The following is a 19,030-nucleotide window of genomic DNA, read 5'->3' as shown; positions in this document are numbered from 1 at the left end:
ATAAATAAAAAAATGAAGAACTAAACCAAGGAAATTTCCCAAATGACCACAGAATATGATAGTGCTTTCCAGATAGTCAGCCAGTTGTCCCCAATTTGGTTATTTTACATCCAAAAGGTAACTTAAGGAGCTTTGGTTTTACCCATAAGGCAAACTATTTGCAATATACCGTGCAAGAAAAGGATACAGTTTTTGGTGTAAACCCACAAAGTTCTCTTACAACAGAGATATTTGTAAATTCCTCCCAAATGAAAATATAAATCAAAGGTATTTGAGTTTAATTTTCTATCAAGGTATACAAAATGAACAGCAAGGGCATGGGCTAGAACGTAACAAGAATTGATTCCTCTATGGATGAGATCACAGAAAATTATCTTACAGCCAACCTATTGTAAATAAAGAAATTTATGTTTTGTTTCTAATGTAGTAGACTTTTAAAAAACAAATTACAGAGCTTTATTCAAAACTGACTCAATGTAAAAGTCAGTGTTTAAAAACTGACTCCATGAAAATGAGCAGTTACAGATAACAAAATAATCACAATAACACAAGAATAATTTAAAAGGCATTACAGAAAATGTGGATTTAAATGTTATTAATACACTGTCATCCAAACTAATAGTGTGTCAACATTAGGTTCAAATGCTCACTTGCATCTTTTTTAGTGCCAATATCACATGCAAGACTCCCATAACACTGTTCCATTTACTAGCCAAACCTAGCTGAGTGATACAGACTGTCATTTTGTCTTTTTCTGTTTATTGATAACATGGGATGAGAAACTACTTACATGTATGAGCATGTATAGTCCTTGTACTACACTTATAGTAACTTGTTATAGAAGTCCTTTCTTTCAACTCCTTTTAGCTACTTATTAAAAACTAAAATGTCTTTTCAGTTCAGAATGTGCTGAGCACTTTAAATCTACCACCCTTGTGAGCAACCTGTGTTTACCACCCTCACTGTAAAAAATGTCATCCTTGTGTCCAATCTAAATCCACCCTCTTTTAGATTTTAGGATTTAAAACCATTACCCTTTGCCCTATCACACAAGCCCTGCTAAAAAGTCTGTTTCCATCTTTCTTGTAGGTCACTTAAGGTACTGAAAAGCCACAATAAGGTGTCTGTGGAGCCTTCTCTTCTCCAGGCTGACAGCCCTAGCTCTCTGAGTCTGTTTCATACATGAGGTGTTCCATCCCTCTGATCACCTCATGGCCCTCCTGCAGACCCCTCCAATAGGTCTATGTCTTTTTTATGTTGGGGATTCCAGAGGTGGATGCAGCGATCCACGCAGGACTATAGCAGAGTTGAGGGGCAAAAGACACTCCCTCAACCTGCTGGCCACGCTGCAGCCCAGAATACAACTGGATTTCTCGTTCCGTTCAGGTTTTCATCTGCCAGTATCCCCGACTCCTTCTCTGCGAGGCTGCTCTCAGTCCCTCCATCTCTCAGCTTGCACTGGGGGTTGCCCAACCCAGATACAGCACCTTGGCCTTGTTGATCCTCATGAGGTGCCCATGGGCTGATTTCTCCAGCTCCAATCCCTCTGGAGAGCATCCAGTCCCTCAGCTGTGTCAACTGCTCCACTCAGCTTGGTGTTCTCTGCAAACTTGCTGAGGGTGCACTCAATCCCACTGTCATTGTCACTGATGAAGATATTAACCTGTATTGGTCCCAGTGCAGACCCCTGAGGGATAGCCCTTGTCACTGACCTCCATTTGGATACTGAGCTGCTGACCACTATCCTCTGGCTGTGACCATCCAACCAATTCCTCATCCACCTAACAGAGAATTCATCAAATCACTTCTCTTCAATTTAGTGAGTAGGATGTTTTGGGCAACTCTATCAAAGCCTTTACAGAAGTCCATATAAACACTATCTGTAGCCCTTCTCCTGTCCACAGATGCAGTCACTCCAACACAGAAGGCCCCTCAGTTGGTCAGGCAGGACTTGCCCTTGGTGAATCCATGCTGGCTGTCTCAAATCACCACCCTTTCCTACATGTGCCTTATCACAGATTGTAGGAGTGTTAGTGTTGGATAGAGGCAGGGAGAAAAAGCCTAAATTGGCATTGCTTTTATTTAGAAGTAATTCATGATCTGGGCACTGTGTTCTGCTAACAATAAAAATCTCAGCAGGGTGGTTTTAAACTGGTAGTGGACCACTTGGGACTGTTTATTTCTACCCAGATGTCCAGACTGAAACCTACTTATCAATGCAGAGTTTCTTTGCCTCTTAGTTGAAATTATCACCAATGCTCTGCCAAAATAATGACAATGTTGTGACAGTCTCTAAAGGTTTGCTATGATTACCTCTGCATCAAGGTGACACAGAACCACTGGACTGCTTTGACACTCAAAAGGACAACAGGTTACATAAACAGTATTTTCTAGCCACAGAATAGAAACAAATTCCTCCCAGACTCTCTAAAGCCTAGTTCATTATTACTGCTTCAGACTAAATCACTTATAGGTTTTTCCCCTAAAACTGGTGTGTACATCAGTGCAGACATGGCATATTTCACTTGCTTTCACTTTTACCGAGTCAATTCCTACACGTAGTTACCTCTTTCTTATACTATTCAGAATTATATTTCTCAGTTTCTTCATATATGTATCTTAAAGAAGTCATGCCCCAAAATATATAACAGCTAAAGCTTCACAATTAAATAATTGTGATTTTACTGGAGTCTCATACTGCCTAATAGTTTATAGGGTAACTCAGTGCCTTATGCATGCTGAAATGCCTTCAAATAGCTGCATCAATTCTTCAGTATATATTCCAAGATCTATTGACTCTTGCTTTAACTATTTTGGTGTCTTGGATGACTAATCAGCTTTGTTGTGAGTCAAGACTTTCTGTAAGGATATGTGGATTTGCTACTGCCAGAAGAGCAATACTGCATGAATTCGCAATGCCTTTAAATAGATTGTAACAACCCTTATCATCTTAGGCTCTTCTGCAAATTCATCAGCTGCTCCATCAACAATTTTTAACTGCCCATTTCTCAATGTTATTTTAACTTTTGCCAATTTACTGTACTTCCCCTGCTTTATTGATTTTTAAAGCTTAATAACAACACATTAGGACATAGTCCAAAGATGAAAGTTTTATAGTTCAGCTGGAGTTTTTACCATAAGACCCATTCATCTTCAGTAAACAAAATTGTTCATAATGAACAAATAAACAAGTTTGGTTTTGACATGCTCTTGCAAGTTGCCATGTTACCTAGGACTGGTCTTCCAATTAACTTGACATTTTATAAAACAAAGAAAGACATGGACATGTATTTAAAAACAAGATGGAAGTGAACAAATCGGCCAGAAAAAGTTAGATGTTATGCACATTTGAGGAAAAGTAACATTTCACTGTAAGAGTTAATTGACATCACTGTGAAAAAAGAACAAATATAAACAAAACAGAACCCTTAATACAATAATGACTCCTGAAAAAGGTAATTGCACCATAATTTCATATTTGTAACTGTAAACTTAATTAATTCTTCATTAACAGATTGTAGCATCTTCCTTATGGATGATATTTCTTCCCAAACCTAAAACAGTGGTTCTGCTAGTCGCCAGCCAAATATTTTGTTTCAAGAAGCATTTATCATCTTCTTAATGAAAATGTCAATAACACAGAAAGAAGCAGCACATTTTCCACTAAGATGATATGTAGAAGATATCTATTTATATGCACTAAATCTAATATGAAAAAAATCTCATGTTGTTTTTATGACATGTAAACATATTTGATATATTTTCCCTCCAAATCAAATTATTTAGTACACTGCAGGACATCCCACTTAAAAGGGCTCCAGGACCACATTTTATTTCTTTATGAGCATGATTCCAAATAACAAAAAAAATCATGTTTTCAATTTGACACTGACAGAAGATTGATTAAAATCTGGGGAAACAACAATTGCTACTATTTCTGTCAGCTCTCAGTCAAGCATTCTCTCTTACAATTTTTAATAGTGCTTAGGCTTTTTTTATCTTTATGTAAATATTCTTCTTGTTCAGTATAAATACTAAATTGCTTTATTAGCACTATAATTTCATCACCTTTCAGTTACTTCTAAATTATTTGCAGTGTTTCCATCTAAAAGGTGTCATCAGTGGGCTCCAAGCACCAACTGGGACGACCTCTGCTTCAAATTAGAGCTTAGCACCCACTGCTGCAGTACAAGTAAACCGAACAGTCGTGACTGTATTGTGGTATAACAGAATACAATTATTATTGTTTAAATTAAATTCAGAGATGGAAAGTCACCAGAGATCGAAAGTCATCAGTAGACATAATGGCGTGACCTTATTTTTCTTGCTCACATTTCCTTTCTGTCTGTTGGAATTAGTCTAGAAGGACACTGCTGTCTCATTTGAAATAAATCTCCTGACATGCACGTCTGGATGTGGAACACATTTGCTCTGTGGAGTCTGACTTGTTCTGTAGACACCACTTAAACACTGTTAACCAGTCATTGCAGTAAGTGACATTTACCAGCCTATTCCTGAGAGACCTGACCATCTCCATCCACAAAAATTAACAGTCAAAGCTCAGCAGATCTCAAGATCCACTGGATCCATTTCAGACAAATCCCTGGAAAAAGCCTTTTTTGCATACAGTCTCCTGCTAAGAGTTACACAGAAGGGAGCATTAGTGCTTGCACCATCCAACACTGTCCCCAGAGGACACCTGATTTGCATGCAGACAACCATGTGAACCAGTGCTCCACTAAGCTAGTGAGGACCAGGAAGCTCTGTCAGAAGAAGGACCAACTTTATGCTGAATGCTTCTGTCCTGCATAGGATTTCTGTGATGCCTCAAGGTAGTCCAAATCCAGAGGACTGAAAGCAGGAACAAGGACTGGTGAGCTTTGGGAATGCTAAGAGATGGGACTCAAAGCTGAATCCTGGTCTGCTAACATCCAGTTGAGAGGACATCTCATGCTCCTATTATCCTATCTGTCTTTTTTGGGGTTAACAGATGAACATTTGTCACTCAATTAAATAGATACAATTCTAAATATAGATAGAGAAGTGGAAAAATCAACAAGGTGCTATTTCTATGCAGTCATTTTCAAGAGGTGAAAAGAAGCACTAGAGTACAAGCAAAACATACAGCATTTACCAATACAAATTACATATTTTACAAAATGTTTCTGCAAGGAAATTTTACCACAGTATTTCTTATAACGGTTGTCAGGCAAACAGTGAGAATGTGGGTGAGGGTCTGATTTGACATTGACAAAATCCCAAGTCTTTTCATTGCAAGCATAGTATTGAGTTCTTGCAATGGATATTATACTGATTGGCATAAGCAGAACATAATAAAAAACTCAGTAGTGGTTTTGCCCCCATCTTGCTTATTTCTCTGACATGATACATGAAGTTTATCTTAAAGAGGCCCAGTTTTCAGAAGCCAGCATCCATCTGTGATAACAATTTTCCATGCATGCAATTATCTTTGCAGTAATAACTGATCTACATATAAACAAACCAGTTCCTTACATACAAATTCTAATAGCTCTCAGGCAGATTATTTCATCAGCACGTGCAGGCAATACCACAAGGAGGTTACTACAAGAAAATGCATACGCATCAGTGCAAGTCAGATTCCCTGCTAAAAAACCCAGCTACACATCTCCCCCGGCCATACACCTCTGATCCATCTCAATGTGGAGTATAACTGCAAAATTAAGCACACATTAGATAACACTTCTCCAAGAAAATGAGAAACTCTGTATTATTACATCCCTGTGTTACCAATCAAACATAATGAATTTTTGATCCTCTGCAGTATAAAGCACAGTACTGCCAGCCATCTAAAACACAGCTGTAAATATTCTTGCCCAGGGTGCTAATCTTGGTGGCAATTTCTGGCATTGACTCATGCCTACTTTTCCTAAATCTGTATCAGTAAAATCTGGATAAAACAATAGCATTATGAAGGCTTCTGTTAGTTCCTATGAATTACTACAGCTAGCTGTCCAGTGATGCAAAACTGACATTATTTTTATAATTCTCTCAAACTGAAATTCAAACTAATTTCAGCTATTCTCTCATAGTATTTTTAGTTGAATCAATATTATTCAGCCATTTTGAAAGCTGTTATGACACACATAAACTAATACATACATGAACACATTCTTTAATACAGGAGAATAAAGGTTATGCTGCAACTCTTTTTTATACACATGCAATGTTTAAGTGTTCATTAGAGGACCCCAAGAGGGCCATGGGTTCCCTCACTCTACTGTAAGTGCTTTTCTCCCTGCAAGGTAACAGCCTCACAGCTCCTGCACTTTAATCCATTCTGTGACTGATGGTGACCCCTCCTCACAATGCATGGCAATATTCACTGGTAAAAAGCCCTTCTTCAACTGTTCTGAATTTGGCCCCCTGAAGTCATATTACCATAGGAGTTTGATTTTAACTGTGGTAGTCTAGGCTAGATAGCATGTGAACTCAGGAAAGTAAGTATATTAAAAGGTTCCTCAATTCTCAGATCTGATTTTTTTTTCATATTTAAAGCCCACAGCAGGGGAAAGAGGAGACAATTATTTTTTTCTCCTTGCAGCACTTGAGAGTCAATACATTTACCAAGATACAATCTGAATTCCATTCTGAGTTGCAGAATGGTTAGCTAATTGGCAAGCACATACAATTTAAGAACTAGATTTCGTAGATTAAACTCATTACTTCAAGCTTTTTATGTTAGGCTCCGAGTCCCCGCATAACCTCTTCCCCTGCCGATTATGTGGCCTGCTCCCTTTTCATATCTCATTCCCCTGCCTCGGTGCTGTAATCCAATGCCTTCTCTGGAAAGCTTGCCTCACCTGCCCCCAGTGTCTCCTCCTGTCCAGGCTCCCTCTCTCGCAGAGCTGGCTCCTCATACCCCAGGCTTGACCCGCAGGTTACGGCAGTCCTCTCTGAGGCATCAGCACCTCGGCACCAATTACTTGTCCCACTGAACTGTCACATTCCCGGAATGAAGCCAGTTACCAGGCGGCGGTGGCGGAGCTGGTTGTTGATCTGTGATCCCCTCCAGCTGACTGCCTTTTTAGCATGCACGATCTTCAGGCCACAGACTACGCCTTTCTTTTGTGTCTGGAAAGCCTGTAGCAGTTGCTGGGCACTAGGAACAAACCAACCTTTGTATCGGGGGCTACAGAAACTCTTCTTACCTAAGAGGACTGCAATTCCCGTCCACCTTCACTACAGGGAAAGATTAAATGAGGTTCAGGGACATTTAAGGATGAGTAGACTACTCCGAAGCAAGGCTTATTTTCTATGTTGACTGTTTTGCACAGAAAATAAAGCTCATCAAAGGCTTGAAGTTGCCTTTACTTTGAAAGAAATACGTCATCTTCAAATATGCAAAGCAGGTTTACTGTTGATAACCCAAGAGTTACTGACCTTGTATTTCAGCTGTTCTCAGCGTGCACTTTGGCTTTTTCTGCAATAAGATCATCTTACCAGCAGATGATTATTGATCACTTATGACAAACAAAAAGCCTTGAGCAGACTAATCTATTCATTGTGCTCAGTGATGTAAAAATTGACAAAACACTCCCCTCTTCCTCCCCACCCCAACTCAAACCCCCCCCCCCCCCCCCCCAAAATATATACAGTCACAGTCCAAAACACCATTAAACACCATTTCAGGATGAAACCCAGAGAGCTAGGGAAGATGGCAAACAACAGTAAGTTTTACTGGAGACCTGCTTGGTGAACAAGGAGCTCTTACTACCCAGCAAAAGCACTGGCACTACCAACCAAATATGATCACAATTGGATTAAGTCCTCACCACCTAACCCAAACCTGGTGGGGACTTCCCCGTGCTGCCCACCCGGGAAGGAGAGAAAACGTATGGCTGCGTGAGAAGGCTGCGGAGCAGGGCTGGGTGGCTCAGGACCCACGGGGCCACCGGTATCCTTGCCAACCCAATGCCGAGGCAGTGGCAAGATGTGTCCCCCATCCCCAAGTTCTCTGGACGGGCACAGGCAGGTGGGCAAGGAGCAGGTCATGGAGGGAGAAGCTTCTAGACTAACCTGCTCACAGGTTTCCACGATGTGCTTTCTCCCCCCTCGGGGGACCCAGACCGTGACACCGGGCTTGGGGGTTGCCTTGGGCTGCTCTGCCCCTCTCCTCTCCGACGGGCGAGGGCGGTCCCCTGCCCGCCCCAGCTACAGGAGGCTGCGGGGCGCTCCGGGCGGGGGCACGGACAGGGGCAGGGGACGAGCGGGGATGCGGCAGGTACCGGGAACGGGCAGCCGGCTGGCTGTGTCCTCGCTCGCCGCAGATTTTAAGGCTAAGTGCGTGCGATTTCTCACCCTCACAAAAGGGAGGGGGGAGGAAAAATGATCAAGGAAGCAAACCAAGGCAGGGGAGCGATGGGCGGAGGGGGGGGGTAAGAAGAAAAGGAGGGAGAAACAAAGGGAAGAATAAAACCCTCTCTGGGAGCAAGCAAACAAAGAGGGTAAAAAGAGCTCGGCGGTCTCCTCGGGGGGTAACCCCCGCCGGGTTCCCCGGTACCGCGGCACCCCGCCCCGACGTGAGCCCCCCCAGCAGCGGGGCGGGCTGCGGCCCCGGCCCCGGACTGCTGCCCACGGCCGCGTACAGCGGAGCCCCGCGGGCAGGACCCCGCGCCTGGCCGCTGTCGCCCTGGGAAGTTCGGCGGCGCGGAAACACCCCCGCGGGGTCGGGGCACCTTACCTGTCGGCTGGCACTCCTCGGGGAGAGGTGAGATTAAACGGGGGAAAAAAATGGGGAGGGAAATAATAATAATAAAGCCACCCCAGTTTCCGAAATTGCACCGCTCGATCAGGTTACTATGGAAATCATCGCGAGGAGGCAAAAAAAAAGCCAGAAGCCATCCTCATCCTCTCCGCCTCCGCGAGGCACCGCGGCGCCGAGCCGCTGCCTCCCCGGGCGCAGGCTGCGCGCTCCCCGCCGCCGGCTGCTCTCCGCCGCCGCGCACCGGCAGCGGCCCCGGCCCCAGCCCCGCGCCGCGCCGCCAGCGGTGCTGCCCCCGCCGCACAGCTGGAATTTAAAGGGGCCGTGCTCTCCGGGCGCCGCTGCCCCCGCCGCCCAGGGCCGGCTGGGTGTGCCTTTGTAACCAAAAGTTTCCCGCGGGTGTGCTGAGATACGGGCGTCAGCGGGGACACGGGGGATGAAGGAGCGGAGCGTTTGCTGTGCGTAGCCCTGGGCGTTATGAATTATTATAGGCGTAACAGCAGGATCCAAAGGCCTCAACAGAGCTCAGTTGCAATGAGCGCTGTACACAAACACGGGTAAGAGGCAGCCCCGGCCTCTGAGGACTTGTAATGTGAGCAGTGACGGCTGGCAGAAGGGATTAAAAGTGTATAAAATGGATGAGGAAGGGTTGAAAACTTCCTAACCACCCCAGCCCAGAAATCACAATTTTTACATTGCAACTAAAAGACTCAAAAATTACAACAGACAGTTCTGACACAGATCATTCTGCCTGTGTCCCTTATTCATGAACAGAAGCACTTGTCAAACCTGCCGATTCTGAGAAGTCAGTTTGGCCTGCAGGACACCCTGGCAAGCCTGGGGACTGGATCCACTTGAAGCCCAGCTGTGGAGGGGGCTATGCCAACAGCTGCCACTCACAGGCACATGCAGACTTTGGCCTGACTGGGTGGGCAGAGCTTAGCAGCCCTTGCCACCACTTCACTCTGCCCTATCTGTCCCCACCTTCACGCCTTACATGCTGCTCTGCTCTGTCCCGCTCCCATGTGAGCTATTTCCCACCACAAGCCCTCTCTCTGCTCCAGCAACATCACATGCTGCAGCTGGTTCAGGAACTACTACCCAAAGGATGGGTTTTCATCCCTACAGAATATATTCCACAAGTTTCTGCTGATGGGGAATGAGGCTTCTAAACTATTCCAGCTCTGAAAAATGGCTGCCTGCAGAGCACAGGGAAACCCCATCTTTGCTCTGTTATTGCAGTCTAACGCTATATGTGCTTCAGCTCCCAAGAAAGGGGGAAAGTGGGGAAAAATAGATTTCAGATGATTGCCTTAAACACCTATGAAGAAAAGGAGCCCCTTCTGGAGTAAAAATTTGAATTTATTCTTTCCAGAGGAAGAACATTTTGCAAGTCAGAGGTTTAGGGAAGATAGCTTGCAGTTAGTGGCTACCATGATACCTGTGGGTCTTCAAAAAAACCTTCATTTTTCCACTCTATCAGCCAGTCAAGACTTGCACAAATATTCATTAGTGCTGGTCAGCTGAAACTACCTCATGAGGTGAAGGAATTAGCTACTGGAGGCATGTTTGGATGCAGGAATAAAAAATAAACAAGAGAAACAAAAAACCTCTCCTACTGAGCTGTGTGATATTTCCCCATTCTGAATAATGCCTGACATTTCAGCTAGCCATTTCTATTTAAGAAAGCAAGAGTCAAAAAATATACAGCCTAGTGAGAACTTAGTGTTAATAAATAAGAAAGGGCTGGCCAGAAGGAAAGAATTGACAGCCACATTGTCCAGGAATCTAGTTTTCCAAATACCATCATAACTTGAAATATTCCTACCAAAATACCACAATCACTTGAAATATTTCTGAAAATAAATAAGGACAGATTTTGACCATAGTTTACACAATAAAACATACTGGGACATCTGAGGCTGCCTTTTCTTAAAGCTGTGAGACAAGACAGTGGCTGAGTATCTTAAAATTAGAATTACAAATATATGACCGAAGATCCTGGGTGACCGGCATCTTTGAAAATGACAATCCCTGGAGTGGGTAACCTGGAGGTTATTTCTTTCAGTGCATGAAAGGCACAGAGCAGTGAGTTATCTTGGCAGTCTCTGTGCTTCAAGACTTCTCCCTGAAAGGTTAATTGGGTTAGAGGTGTAATTTTTACCCAGCAGAGATGTGCCAGCAGAGGCCTCTAATGTAGATGCAGTTCATATTGACAGAACTATGGTTTTGTTAGCATAATATCTTTCACTGTGGTGTGGAGTAATTTCATTTCATCAGCCCGAAGATCATATGTGGTGGTCCAGCTGCCTCTGCTCAGTCACTCTGTCAGTGTAAGGTGCAGACCCTGGTACCAAAACAGACAGCAGCATGCACAAGGCTCCCACCTCCCTTTTGCCAATGACTACTCTGGAATTGCTGGTCTTTTTTATAAAAGGTTTTGCAAATGGATAGGATATTTTTCTGTTTTGCTAGGCTCAACCATTTAATCTTATGCCTCAAGCAGTTTTAGGAGCTTGTGTCGGACACCAAAACAGTGATCAGCACTCTAGTCCTGTAAGAAGTGATATTCCAAAGCAAAGAAATATCTTGAAAGTTTTCTTATTACCAAAAATTTTATGCAATGGCTTTTGTAGTTTTTCACAGAAAATACTTAAATAATTGTCTATTTTTCCCTTTGTTGCAAAACCTTTGTCTAACAAAGTATGGTGAAGAATAAAAAGGTGGTTCTCACACAGCTTTAGAATAAACTGCATAGTTATACCTTTAATATATGAAAGTTCAACACATTAGTTACATTGTAGTTTTCTTCTACATGAGCTACAAACAATGTTGGTATCACTGGCATGAGATTAAATTTATTTCAGAAAATACAGTAATTTGAAATTGCAGTATCTTGGCTTGTGTATTTAAATACAATCAATTATCTTAGCTAGCATATGTTTATGTAAGTGAATGACCAAACAATGACAAACTTACTAAGGCAAACTAATGTATTTTCTCTGTAGACTTTCAGTCCTTTTAAAATTACATCACCATATGACATGTGACCTCATTACAAAGACTAAAGGAGCCTCCTATCAACCATAAAGATTTAAACGTTGCTAGTCAAATACATTAGCACCTTTTGTCTGCTCAATCCCCATCTCAGACAAAACCCTGTTTATATGACTCTGGTGTCAACTGACAGCAGAAGAGTGTGCTTCTTCATCCCCAAAGGATGCTGTATTAAAGCAACTGTTTCTTGCTACAGCAATATTAAAAAGTTTGAAGACACCAAATACAAAAGTTTGTCTAAAAATCTTAACTTAGTAATTTTGAATATTCTCAGCATTTTTCTGCTATAAAATAAAATGTGAAACATTTTTAACTTGGCATGAAAAGCATGGTAATCTTGAATCACACATCATATATTGGCATGTCCAAATGCAAAATTACAATTGAACCTTTAATATCTGAAAAGCTTTTAGATGAGAATAACCTGATAAAGCTCAGGTATTTCACATCTTCCAGGTGAACCTATAGGGGCGCTCTGTGGCTTCTTTCTGCAAAGATACTGGGCAGGACAAGTAAGTGACATTTACAGAACTCACAGATCTACAAATGCCAGAAGTCCATTTGCATCTCTCCACTTTATATTCCTCAGATACCTGCTGTGGCTGTTTGTAAGACCCTTCCCTGCCTACCTTCCTTCAGGCACTGTGACAAAACTTCCTCCTTCCACTGTCTCCTCGCAATTTCCAGCTTGTCACCCTGCTGAGCCCAGTGTGAGTCCATGTTCCTGATGCCCTGGTCCCTCCCTGCCTCAGCAGGAGAAGGAAAGCACTGGTGGAAGATGAAGAGGTGCTGGTCGTGCAGAGGGCCACTGAACTCCAAAGCCACCAGCCTAAGCTCCAGGCCACATCCTCACTGGATAGTGTGCAAAGCAGGAGAATAAAGCCTAGATGTACTCCACATGTATTCCAAAACCATGGGCAAGGTATTTAGGAGAGGTAGCACCCTGAATGCACTTAAGGGGAAAGGGAAAGGAAAGGAAAAGGAAAGGTTCTATCAAGAATAGACAATTCCAGTCTCCATCAAGAGAATGATTGGATAAGACATTTCAGATGACCTGTTTGTTGTTAGGAGTGTCTTACCCCTTCTTTGTTTAAGTGCAACCACCTGGTAAGTGCTATCTTCCTTCCAGGTTTTGACAGTCTCCTTCTTTCTGCATCGTTGGCCCTTTTAAGTGATTTTATGTTTTTTTTTTTTCCATAAATGAAGCTTATTATAAAGTTTTCTGAAACACTGTTGATATTACAGCTATCACTGATTAAGGAAGTATATTCCATTTTAAAGTGGAGTCACTGGAGTCACCATCCACTGGCATGTCCATGTTTTCTACAAGGGCACATACAAACCCAAGACTAAAGAACTACTGCTTTCCGGTGGCTGGGACATGTTATGGGAGCCAATGTGACCTGAAAAATTACTTCCATTCTTTTCTTGTAAAACCAGGCATGGGCAAATTCACAAGAATGTGTATTGTGGAAGGTAACTAGGACAGAGAAAATGTGTTTTGCCTTAGGAAAAAAAAAATAGCCGCAGTAGTTTCCAGATATATGTTAGCATATTGATATAGCTTCTGTATTCTGGAGAACTCCTTGCTATATTGTGATGTCTTATCAGCTTCTCCTCTCCAAGATGTCTGCAGGACCCATAGCTTTTTCCTTAAGGTTCAAGGAATAATCCCCAGAAGGCTCTAATCCTCAAAAAAAGCAAATCATGTGTACTGATCGCCTGTTTACATGCACACAAACACATGCACTCACACATCTATGGGAAAAGAAAAGAACAAATTCAAGCATTTCACAATTAGGAAATAACACAATTTAAATTTTCTGCCAAACTTAATTTAGCCACTTATACCTAGTCATACTCTTAAATGAACTCATGTAAGACTTGGTGTACCTGTTGGATGACGTTCACTTGACCATCTTCTCAATTATATGTTTTATCCTAATTACTCACGATATAGTCTTGTCATGTCTTTATCATGCCCTGTAGGCAAAATCTTTGCATATCTATGTCCCTCAGTAGTGTAGGCAGTAAAATTTCATCATTAATTAGCACATGGGGAGTTACTGAGAACAAAGGAGAGGAAAGTTCCCTCCCCAGTTTCCAACATTGACACCACTTTGGAGCAGAGGCACAACAAAAGCCTGACCTTGCACTTGGATCTCTGTGCAGCTGGGGATCAAGTGCCCTCTTCCCTGTTGGGGAAGGCAAGGCCTGGATGCCTGCAAAGGTGTAGGTGCACAGGAGTGAACGGTGATGAGCTCAGAAAACAGAACTGGTGAAATGCAAGGCATCCCTGCAGCATCTGGACAAATGTGATTTTCCAAAATCACATTTTGCTGAAACTATTAGATAGTAATAGTTTCAGCAAGTTTTTAAATGGATTTTCTCAGTGAAGATGGAGTCTCCAGCACCCTAACTTTTGGCTATTTATGGAGAAGGCACTGCACATAGCAGCTGAGGCTTCCAAAGTGGCTCAAAGTGCAGATGTCTGTTTAGAATGGTGAAGGACATAGGTATGATTCAGTAGTAACTTTCAAATACCTGTTCTAAAGCTGGAGTTACTCAAAGAAGAGAGAACTACTTCAATACTTGTAAAGAAGCACCATTTTTTCCAAGTCTAATTTTCACATGTAGCTGAATTTTTCAAGAATTGTGGTTTTTATCATACTATGACTGCAAAACAATCTATTAGAAGTGTTAAAAACAGACTATTAACAGGAAAAAATTATCAAAATATCTATTTCCTCTTGTATTAACAATTGAAATATGACTGAAGAAGGGATCAACTCTGCAGTCCCCTGAACCAAACTCACAGCTTCTTTAACAGCATGCTCAAAGTTTTCTATACTTCAAGCTTTTCTAGAAAATTCACTTTCTTAATTTCTGCTGTTTCTGTAGCCCCAGACCCTGTATAGTTTATACCAGCTGCATTCTACAGAAGGGATACCCAACTGAGGATACAAATTGCCTGCTGAATGGCCTTCTCTGACTCCATGCTGTTACTTTTGACCTCAGATGGCACAGAAAATGCTCTCCAGTTGTCTTGCTTCCAAATGCCAAAAAACTCCAACCCCCAAACTTTTAAACATAAAATAGAAGGAAAGGTTAATTATTTGAGTTAAAATAGCACTCAAAACAGTTATTCACAAATATAGCAATAAAAAAGTGTTATAAAAGATGTGCCTCCTGATACATAAAGATATCCTGAAGAATGATTTTGTATTGTTTATATACATTCAAAATTAGTTTTCATATTTTTTTTACTGAAAACTGCGTTTTCATAGACAAACAGAATTTTTTCCTATAACTGGATATATGCCTGGCAGACATAAATGTTTCTGTCAAATTCACCATTCTGCCATGGATATCAGAAGACATCTTGGAGTGACATGGACAGGGTTTTTCTTCCTTTATTAATGTTTCCATTCTTTGGTTCTCATGTGACCTGTGTAATTTCTGTATTTAAATTCAGAAGCTCTTGCCAGAATACTCTTTCAACTTTGTTTGTAGTCGCAATGCAAGAGGTCTGCAACTCTTGCTTTAATTTGGGACAGGATTTATTTCTTCTTGTAACTGAAGACTAATGGCAGACATCACCTTCCTCATTTCTCCTGAAGTAATGCCTCAATTCTCTGTCTGGGTTAGCTGGCTAAATTATTTCCTTTCTAAATAGTCAAGTTCTGCTCTGTATAGAGAACTGTGACTTTCAGTGCTTAATATAAGCAAGCACTGAGAGGAGGGATGTACCGAGAAGACTATTTTCTGCGAGATACATATAATACCCTTTCTGCTCCATGTGTTCCTGCTGCAGCCTCAGTTGTAGCTGCAGGTCCAGATTTTGATAAGGATTTAAAAAGTGTTGGGCACCACTTAGGGTCGATTAGACTAGCAATGTCCAGAGGTTTAGAAATTGCATCCTGTAGAAAAGGAGTTTTTCCTCAAAAGCCTGTAAGATGTACAGGGTCACATAGACCAGAAACCTGATCTTTCCCTTATATCAAAATGGCTCCTAGCTAAATTTCTGGGACCCTCTATGCTAAAATAAGAGAGGTTTGTCAAAGTAAAGCTAATAGTGGCAAAATTCCTTAGCCCAACAAAACAATTGAAATGTCAAGTCCAAATTAAGGATCAGAAAGGAGAGAAAGAAAATAAGAGGTAAAAATAGTCTAACAGAGGCTCCTGACTTAATCATATCAACAGTTGAAGTTAAAAGGTTAGCAGAGGTTGATCTGACTGTTAATGTTTTCTCATCATTTTGTGTATGAGAAAGAAGAAGGGAAGAAGCCTTCCATCCCTGGTATCAGGTTAAGTTCCTCTGCTTGAGTGGAACAACTCAGTACTCCAAATATAAAAGCTCCAAAGAAGCTCACACAAGGATGTTTGTCTCGAACTGTAATTGGAGTAGATCCATTTGTTTGTGTAATTGCCACCATGGTGGAAATCTGTGCTTCTCTATTTGTGCAACTGCAAATATTTTCTAGGAATGAACCATCTGAATTTTAATATCCCATAGATTCAGCTTCTCTATTTGTGCAACTGCAAATATTTTCTAGGAATGAACCATCTGAATTTTAATATCCCATAGATTCAGTGCAATACAGAATATTACAATATCTTGACCTTTTCAGTGTTCCATAAATTGATTGTCTGGTTGTTCCTGTCCCCCCTCGTTTACAGGCCTGGAAACCTTAGAAGAAGAGGTAACATGGCTATCTCTGAGTCTTATCTTTTATATTTATCAGCATTTCCAGAATCACACTTCTAGTGTCTTGAAGGCTTGACAGAAGTTACATACTGTGTGCCTGAGGTGCAGTAGCATATAAAATCATGCCAGAAAAGGCAGGGATGAGTGCCACAGGCGGGCTCACAAGGTTCACCACAGGTGGTCCTGTTGAAGGTCACATTGGTTGACCAGCATTGTTATAAAATTGTGATCTCTCCAGTGAGTTATTCTGACAGCCAGATAAACCTCCAGCTCAATAAGTATCATGGGCAACCTTCAACCAACCAAATGTAACTGTTTAATTAATGTGCTTTTCCTAAGTAAATTAAAAAGCAGAGGGAAAAGGCTTCTGGTCTTTAAAGGATGCATAAAGCAGAAAATGAAAGATCTGAACATGAAAGGGAGAGAATCCTCTTAAAGCTGAGGATACAGTAGTAAGAAAAATTATTATTCATTTGCAGACATCACCTCAAACTGATGGACTAGTGAAAAGAAGATACAAATTTTAATAACTGCAAATGTTGAAGGAAGATGCAGAGAAAGAGCAATTGCCACTTTTTCATTGCTTGTCTTCCATCAAAGAAGGGAGAGGGGAAATTCACATTTGGTAGTGTTTATTACAATTATTATGCCCTCAGGAAAAAAAAAAAAAAAAAGCCAACCCCAAAATTATAGAACAAAACAGAAATGCTCTGAGGTGGCTCAAATTCTTCCTCTGAGACTAAATGCAGATATTTTTTCTCAAGATGCTTTTTCACTTCCAGATGTGCCTTCAGGTCCAACATGTGCCTTGAGGAAAATTCCTCTGCCTAGTGAGTGTGCAGCTGAAGAGGCTATTACTGTTTTGGTAGCGTCCTACAAGCATAGCTCAAGCCATCTCGTCTGCCCCTTCCAGCAGCAGCAGAAAGAGGTGTTGAGGTGTTTTGTCTCAAGCGCTGAACAGAACAGGATGCAAATGACATGCATCACCTTTTGAAGTCTCACATCCAGTCTGGGGTAGGGGGAGTGCTGTGTGGCTGTGAGAAAAACTACATAAGAGAGCCTGAAACACAAAAAAATACTTCAGTTCCTTTCTGCTTTGCATCGGGGCCATGACGAGTCCATGACCGGGCTGGGACGGCGGGCGGGGCTGGCCTGTGATGCGCTCTGGGCTCTGTGACAGCACAGGGGCCGTGTCACAATGGGGGCAACTATAAAAGGCTCCAGGCCGGTGCCGCCGCCCCAGTAGAGCCTCGGCAAGCGGTGAGTACACAGCAGAGGGGAGAGGGGCTGGAGGAGGGCTGGGACAGGAGCGCCGGTCCCCGGGGCTGCCCCGTCTCCAGGGCCCGGCGCCGGGCGGGAGGGTCTGGCCGAGGGCGCGGGGCGCGGGGGCAGCGGCGCAGCCTTGCCAGCTGCCGGGGGCCCTTTCCTTCCTGCCACCACATCCCTGCCGCTCCTGCCCCTCACTGTCTCCATTCCGGCTCCACTGAACCCCTCCTGTGTGTCCTCCTGCAGACCATGGCTTTACTGTCACTGCTATTTGTGCTTGTGCAAAGCCTGATCCAGTACCCCCAGCCAGCTGGGGATGGGCTGGATGAGGCTATGCACCAGAGAATGCGGGAGCGTCAGGAGCTGCTGGACCGTGAGATGGCCAGGCTGATGCAGGAGCTGGAGCAGGGGCCCCTGCAACAGCAGGATGAGGGCTGGGGAGCCATGCTCTTTGGTGCCCTGCAGCAGTGGCCATTCTGGTTTCTTGCTGGCATCCTGCTCCTCTTGGGCCTGTGGTTGGGCTGCAGGAGAAGGAGCTGTGAGGCCAGCAGCAGCAGCAGCAAGGACCAGAGCTCCCGCAAGACCTTGGGAGATGAAAGAATAACTGAACAGAAAGAAGACACCGCTGATCCAGAGGAAGGTGGAGAAGACAGAGATATCACTCTGGAGGCAGACAACAGCGGCACTGAAGATGACAGAGAAGGCAGGCCTGTGGCTGGAGATGATGGCAACAAGGATGATGCCACTGAAGACAATTACGATGTGAAGATGAAGGAGGACAGCGATGTCAACGGTGGCAATTATGATGTGAAAGAAGATAACGATGTCGACAATGACTATCACTTAAAGAAAGAAGGACAGAGTGATAGGGATATGCCAGGAGACATTACCACGGAAGGAAATGAAGAACCTGGCGATGTTGCTGGAAATAAAGAAGATCTAGACGAGGCAAATGAAGAAAAAACCAAGGATGCGCAGGTGGACCAAGACAAGGACACTGTAAAGGAAGAAGGAGAAGGAAACGAAGAAAAAAACAATAGTGTGACTATAAAGGCAGGCAACAACACTGATGTAAATGAAGGTGAAGACAATGTAGATGGAACAGAAGAATACATGGATGTGAAGGTGCAGGAAAGCAGACATGCCAATGACCAGAGAAGCAAAGACTGGACTGGGCAGGAGGATAGCAATCAATGTGAGAATGAAATTGCCCATAGTGGTTTTCCTGCACCTGAGGAAGTAAATAAGGATGTGAT

General features: G+C 42.8%; 2 protein-coding genes across 8 annotated transcripts in view; one reads left to right on the top strand and one right to left on the bottom strand.

Moving 5' to 3' along the window:
• Positions 1–9,001, bottom strand: part of NAV3 (neuron navigator 3) — a 518,378-nt gene extending 509,377 nt beyond the window's left edge. For 2 of the 4 annotated variants that reach the window (XM_077783527.2, XM_085568750.1), the window contains exon 1: positions 8,723–8,983. The gene's annotated coding sequence lies outside the window, so the exon portion shown is untranslated. Of the gene's footprint in view, positions 1–8,722 lie in introns of all 4 variants that reach the window. The other 2 variants (XM_085568751.1, XM_085568744.1) reach the window with 2 other exon arrangements.
• The window catches only part of LOC144246272 (uncharacterized), a 55,363-nt gene continuing 45,317 nt past the window's right edge, over positions 8,985–19,030 (top strand). For all 4 annotated transcript variants that reach the window (XM_085568763.1, XM_085568762.1, XM_085568761.1 and 1 more), the window contains exon 1: positions 8,985–19,030. This exon is cut by the window's right edge. In XM_085568763.1, the coding sequence (XP_085424889.1) occupies positions 18,024–19,030 (1,007 nt within the window). In that variant the 5' untranslated portion in view covers positions 8,985–18,023.

This window comes from Lonchura striata, chromosome 1A (genome assembly GCF_050655825.1).
Source record: "Lonchura striata isolate lonStrDom1 chromosome 1A, ASM5065582v1, whole genome shotgun sequence".
NCBI classification, from domain to species: domain Eukaryota; kingdom Metazoa; phylum Chordata; class Aves; order Passeriformes; family Estrildidae; genus Lonchura; species Lonchura striata.
This window is presented reverse-complemented; position numbering and strand designations above follow the sequence as displayed.